Source organism: Mercenaria mercenaria, chromosome 3 (genome assembly GCF_021730395.1).
Source record: "Mercenaria mercenaria strain notata chromosome 3, MADL_Memer_1, whole genome shotgun sequence".
Taxonomy (NCBI): Eukaryota; Metazoa; Mollusca; class Bivalvia; order Venerida; family Veneridae; genus Mercenaria; species Mercenaria mercenaria.
This window is the reverse complement of record NC_069363.1, coordinates 83,967,278-83,974,006: the sequence shown is the minus strand read 5'-3', so window position 1 is coordinate 83,974,006 and position 6,729 is coordinate 83,967,278. Positions and strand designations below refer to the sequence as shown.

The 6,729-nt window shown below is 36.6% G+C and overlaps 1 protein-coding gene across 1 annotated transcript; it reads right to left on the bottom strand.

Annotated features, from left to right (window-relative positions):
- Window positions 1–1,066: 1,066 nt before the first annotated feature.
- Window positions 1,067–6,636, bottom strand: LOC123523381 (acetylcholine receptor subunit beta-type unc-29-like). Its single transcript, XM_045301063.2, has 4 exons — window positions 6,388–6,636; window positions 5,163–5,235; window positions 3,859–4,102; window positions 1,067–3,669 (listed from the first exon to the last, which is right to left on the bottom strand). The coding sequence occupies exons 1-4, from the start codon at window positions 6,514–6,516 to the stop codon at window positions 2,226–2,228; spliced, it is 1,890 nt and encodes a 629-aa protein (XP_045156998.2). The 5' UTR covers window positions 6,517–6,636; the 3' UTR covers window positions 1,067–2,225.
- Window positions 6,637–6,729: the final 93 nt, after the last annotated feature.

The window sequence follows — 6,729 nt, the reverse complement described above, 5'->3', positions numbered from 1 at the left end:
ATTTAAATCAGAAAGATACTAAATCATTCTCAGAATGTCTCTAGTAGATTATTTTATATGACAAATAGGGCATTTTAGCTATCTGAGTTTTGCGTTTACTCAGTAGAATTAACTGTCTTATACTTTCAGCTCTTGACAAGATCTATGTACCGAGTACAGTCAACATTTTCCAAGACGGTATAGTTCTTTCTGTAGAAGATCCTGATAATATTATTTTTGAGCGCCTTTGGTCACCATTTTCAGATCGGATCATACTTAATATGACATCGCCCAATTATATAGCGACAATAGAAATTGCGCATGAAACCGACTGCGCATACCGTTGTTATACAGTGGATGAATGTCGAGCATTTGCAGTCGTGTGTAAATCGGCAAGAAAATGCAGCTTGCGTTTTTGCAGGCTCCTGTCAGGGATAGATGTCCGGAGATAGCGTGTCAAAATGACAAACGAAATATCCGTCCATATTTAGTGGGACTGAGATAAGGGTAACCTTTTTATACTTGGAAGGAAAATACACGTTATGAAAGGAAACATTTAAATAAAAGCTGACTTAAAACTGATATTTCGCTGTATGGCGGTCATAAAATTATATCTCCGCGCTTAAAGTCAGTTTTGTTATCTGTGTACATCTTTCGCCGGTATGACGCAATGGAAAGACGCCAGCATTACTTTTAGAGGTGCTTCTAGTTGTAACCAAAATGGTACAGTGGTCGGGTTTGTTGTTGCTAGGATCGGCAACATTGCTAACATATGTTCGATTACTGGTTACAACTAAGATAGTGAAAAAATTTACTGGTTACAACTAAGATAGTGAAAAAATATATATTTCTATAGATTTAGATAACAGATGTACAAAGAAAGCGGCGGTAAAATGTCAACCGCGATTTTAATGCAAAGTTGCTAATGGATTTTTCTATATGCACGTACTCCATTCGTGTGTGAAGCAACATACAAATGACTAACAATGGAGTGATGTAAGCACAATTTCAAAAGCGATTTTTGCATGTAGCCTGTTCCCCTATATTCTCGCGGTACTAGTGACAATAAATACAATAAGCAAGCAAATAAAAATATAACAGTTATTTCGTATTATAAATAATTTCATATAATTCATTATCTGTCAAAACATACATGTTTTGACACAAAATATAATTAAAATACTCCCGACAATCACGTGTCAACATGTACACTTTCTATCATTTTGATTTTGTATGTCCATTTCACGTTAAAGATGTTCTTGTTGTAGTTGTAGAATTATTGTTAGGTTACATACCACGATATTTGTTCATTTCCGGTACACTAAGGAATTCTGTGTCTGTTTGTAAAAATAACAGTTTAATTATAACAATATTGGTAAAACTATGTGAAATGTTCCACACCCAGTACTTAACAATTTACTCATTTTGATAGCGTGTACACCTGAAAAAGCTGTCCCTTCTCAGAACCCTGACCTTTGAACCTTTGTATGTGACCACTAAAATTAGTCCGTTTCGAAAATTATGGTACCAAGGCGGGAATTAAGGGGAAGCGGGGCATTGTGGGGTCGTCGTTCGTCCGAATCGGGCCTATTAATAACAGAGACATAAACAAAACATTGGCGAAAACGACGTTAACAAGTGAAAAATACAGGATTTGGGTTTAATTGGATAGAAATTCAAGTATTTCAACTATTTTAAAAGCTAACTCACCAAAATTCTATGCATTCTGGACAAATTGATTAAAATTTCAACTGAAAATGAAAGTAGGTTGTTTGTAAACAATGTCAAGATGGTACTGCAGTGCAAAACGGAAATAACGCGTAATTAACAATGACGCGAGAATACCGCGGACAAGCGACATAAAGGAAACGAACATTTCATGTGACTGGCATAATATGTAAAGAAAAAGTAAAGTTAACAAACAAATAGTTTAATTAATCAACCTAGCAACAAAAACAAACGTCCTCTGAATTACTAAAACAAATAATGAATTTTATTTGGAAACTGCATGTAGAAAAACAGAAAAGGAAAACATAAAAAATGTATAATATTGCTGTGGATACTTGCCTTTGCAAATGTTATATTTAAACGTTACCAAATGATGCTGAATAAATAAGAAAACATTTCACTTCATTTAAAGCTCGTCTTATTAACTGTCAGTCAAAATCAATTGATGGTGTTGGTGATGCAAGAAAAACCGAATGGAAAACACTGGGAGATTCGGATGAGATACTCAAATAAGGTCTCTAATACTGAGCTCCAAGAGGAACCAAAAAGAAAATCGTGAATATTATCTGAACAATAATGAAAACAGCGAGGAAGAACAAGTCAAAAACCTGTGCGAGATATTCCCAAGTTATTTCACTCTTTGAATCGGGGGAACTGGTAGCGTGTGAAGATGCTGCGGACTGACTCCGGTGTCCAGATGATGCCTGATCGCGTGATCCAGTTGCTGAATGCTCTCCTGATTCAGCCACAGCCTGACTTTGTGACCCTGATGAGGACTGTACTCGTGATTCCGCTCTCGACTGTTTATTAGATGAAGTCGCTGACAAATAACCAGATGAAGACGACGAAAAGACTCCCGTAGCTGTGTTAGGATCTAAGTTTAAGGCTGGAGCTGACCTCGGACGGGCTAGATCCAGCTGATGCTCAGTGGAGTAGATTTCATCATCACCGTCAGTACCAAACGCTTTACTACCAATAAACCACGTGGCACTTCTCTTCAGCTGTCTATCTGTAATAATTGTACTGTCATCATATGAACTTTTAACACCACCAATGTCTTCGTCTTTGTTTAGGTCAATATCCTGTTCCAGTGTAAATCTGTTTCGTATAACAGATTCTTCTTTTAGAGTTGACAAACCTCTTGCAAATCGGATGTTGTGCACTTTGTCTTCTCTGCGCAGCTTCGATTCAGTTCTATCATCCAAAAAGTGGTCGTCTTCGTAATCGACCGGATGGTGTCCTTTCCAAACTCTAAATTTTCCTGCAGGACACTTTGGACAACGCTGCCACATTTTCTTCAAGAATGTAAACTTTATTTTAGGACATTTTGGACAACGTCGCCAAATTTTACATGTAATAACTTCAATGACAGTAAGGAATATCCGAGGCACCTCTTCTTTACTAGGGTTCAGATACATTCTGAGTAAAAATACGTTTGCTATGCTCAGTAAAACGCTAAATGATAGCATAACAATAACATAGAAGCAAAGGATAGACATAGGTGATGAAACCTCTGGCATAAAGCTCATAAGAGTCTGCAAGAGAACAACAAACGACAGAAAACAAGTTATTCCAAAGCCAACCCTTGATCCAGAACCAGGTGGTAGCAAAAACAAAAATCCTGTCAACAAACTCAACAATAACACAGGAAGTACTATCACTAGAGCCAGAAATAACGGTTTTCTCTTGATTGTTATTTTGAAATCGATATTATATCGTGTTGTGTTACTTGTTCCAATATATGCCTCTGTAGAAGTTTCGCTCACGTCCCATTGTCCGCTTTTCTCGAGATTGACTGTGTTCAATTCATTAGTAAGAGGAGAAAGTGTTAATTCTGTGACATTGCGGTTCCACGGCGTTACTGTTAGCGTGCATATCTGTTTGTCAAATGGGTAATATGTCATATCCGGTGTACATGCGGCATTTATAATCATCCGAGGATACCATTTGCAATATCCAGAACTGAAAAATTGGAAGAAAATTTATAACTGTGAAAGTGAATCTGATTTTAATGTTTTAGGTAAATTTTATCAAACAATTTCTTTACAGTCACCCAAGCATATTGTTTCCTTTTGCAAATAAAAATTCAGTAAGTTACATATGTGAGTGACATGCTCCTTGTTTGAAAAAGATGAATTATACAACATTTACCTGACATTATATCGCACTAGATAAGTTTCGTCCCCAATTCTTTTGATGGAATCTACTGAGCTAATTAATACAAGATTTGGTGTCCAAATCTGATCGTACGCAACAAATATTGTCTGCAGCGTTTCTTTGAAAGTAGTTCCAGTCAAGGTTTTGACCTCGTCTAACCACTCCATTTTCATACTGGCGACCAACTGTATTTTTCCGCTAACTGCATCAAAGTCCATTATGGCATAGAGGCTGATACCTGAAATAAAGTTGAATTACAACCTTAAGATAGTAGCCACACAGGGTAAGTTCACATCGGAGCTCTAGGAAAGGGTAGGGTGTTGTGTAAATGATACTTACTCCCACCAGAAAAGTAACCGATCAATCTAAAATTAGGCCCTGGAAATATGTAAAACTTCTTTTTCCTGCACATTGAGCGATGTGATGTAAAGCAAGGAACCAGTAAACCCTACCTCGCCGTGGAGTTTGCCGAGTTCAGCTCTTCAACAGGGAAGGTACGACTGGTGTACTAACTTATACCGTTCAAGTGGGTTATCGAGTATAGAGTCGGTCTCTACTCTACCCTAGAGCTTCGATGTGAACTTACCCACAATGACCTTCGGCAAAATACGTATTCCCCTTTTGCGATTTCGGAATTTTTTAGGGATTTTTGCGGAAATGCCATGTGCCCGTTCAGCTACATTTATGTCCAAAGAATGCCGTATTGACTTACGAGAAAATGTAATCATACGGAAATTGCCGAATGTTATGGCTGGTCCACTACCTTAAATCAAACTCTAAACTAAAATGCAAGCCCACATTATTTTAGGCTGGGTGGAGATTATGTACAGTAGTCATACACAACAGAAATGTATACATGTACAACCATTAGAATAATTTTTCACGAGAAGAACTATAATAAACACAAAGCTGATTAATGAACTATTCATAAACTTCCTTTAAAGAAGAGACATTGTTCTCTAGAAATCGTTTTGTCAAAAGGTCGTAGTTCGTGCAAAAAGCAAATATATTTAATAACTCAAAAGAAATTGTTTGATATGAAATGACATTAAATGAACGTGCACAGGGCAAGCCTTTTTTCCCCTTAGAGAAGGAAACGGAGATAACCTGACTTAGAGTACGTGTGATTTCACGTAAAACTGACACATTAACGGGTCAAACTCTGACTTTCTGGCTTATGTCAATATGCCTATTCTGGCATTATTGCAGACACTTGGTCTGCACTAGCCGCAAAGGCAGAATCACTTGCCGCTAGCAGGCTATGAAGAACAGAAGCAATAAAAACACAAATTACATACCCATATATACCGTAACTGGTCCCGATGCCGGATCTTTCGGTATGACATCTGTAACACCAACCGAGTTAGCTGTCTAAAATAAAGAAACAACAAAGAATATTATTTATGTACGTCCATAAATTTTCAAAAGAGCTGACAAATTCGAAATTCATAGTCAGATTGCTTTTGGCAATTCCGTTTGAATTGAAAAACAAGATTATTAACGCTGATATCACTTACATTGACTTCCGAACTTACGAAAGAAATTTAGAATAAATTAGCTGCCCTGATCTTTTTCTAGCAGCAATATAACAAAGAATTGTTCTTACATACGTGCTACATATGATCATAGCAAATTTACAAACTCTCCGTTCAAAGCAAAATAATGCTACGTTTAGTCAAACTATCAATTGCATGAAGAATGAACTTCCATATTCTAGTACACATGCATACTTATAATGACCAAGAAATAGTACCACGATAGTCTATTTCTCGTATTACATATATTGAAATCGAAAAAAACTATATTCTTGATTTGGTTATTCACCAAACGGTTATGCTCTTATGAAATTATCTCGCTGGGCATGTAGCATATTTGTTGTGTTCAATTAACCCTTAACCTGCTAAATTTCTATAATGGACTGGTCCATCTTTCAGTTTGGACAGTACCACTTATTACTCAAAGGGGTTTTCACTGACAATCTACTGACTGAATAGCGAACAGTGCAGACCATGATCAGACTGCACGGATGTGCAGGCTGATCTTGGTCTGCACTGATCGCAAAGGCAGAATCATTTCCCGCCAGCAGGCTAAGGGTTAATTGAAAACACGCTTCTGCTATAATACAGTAATTCTTAATAATTTCCAAAATTTGTGACTGTTCTTTCGTAAATTATTATATTGAATTTAACTCTGCCCCAAAAAGTAATTTAAGGCCTCCACGGCTGGATAGCAAAAACGGTGACGACCTTCGAATGACCTGCCCATCAACGGTGTGGATTGAAATCATGCTTTGGATGTAAAATTCTTTTATATAAAGAAGCCATCCAGTTTTTATCTTTGTTTTTGTAAGATAACCGCCTGAAATAAGTTCCGAATGAGAATGTGCAGTCACTCCGCCATTTAAACTGTAAAGTCGCCAATTTTTTATGTCAACATTTGTCTGTCGTGGCGATTTATTGTAGAAACTCTTTTAAAATAAGAGAAGGTAAAGCTTTCAGAAATGAAATATGAAAATTTCCTTACCCTATAAGCCGAGAGTAGTGCCTCGTAGTTGGTCTTGGTGTCGGTGTATGGTACTACACTATCACTATTGTAAAATAACATAAACAAAACACTGACCGTTAGCAGGCTATTCAACTTAGATTGCAGCATTTTATGTATTAAAAAAAGTAAAAAAACATCCAGAGAAACTTAGATTTTAGTCGTTTAAATTTTGAACGTTAGTATATTTTTTTTTCAAAACATATGCGCATAAAATACTTAAAGGTAATATATAAATGCTTAATGATTTAATTATTAATTGTCAGTTGAGAATTTGATATAATCTTCTCTATTTTGACGGGCTTATCAGGTCGTTAAGATCAC

Coding starts and splice junctions, on each gene's coding strand:
- LOC123523381 (XM_045301063.2), bottom strand. CDS start 6,516: ATGCTGCAATCTAAGTTGAATAGCCTGCTAACGGTCAGTGTTTTGTTT. Junction 5,236..6,387: donor CACTACTCTCGGCTTATAGG/GTAAGGAAATTT, acceptor TCTTTATTTTAG/ACAGCTAACTCGGTTGGTGT. Junction 3,670..3,858: donor CTAGTGCGATATAATGTCAG/GTAAATGTTGTA, acceptor CCAATTTTTCAG/TTCTGGATATTGCAAATGGT.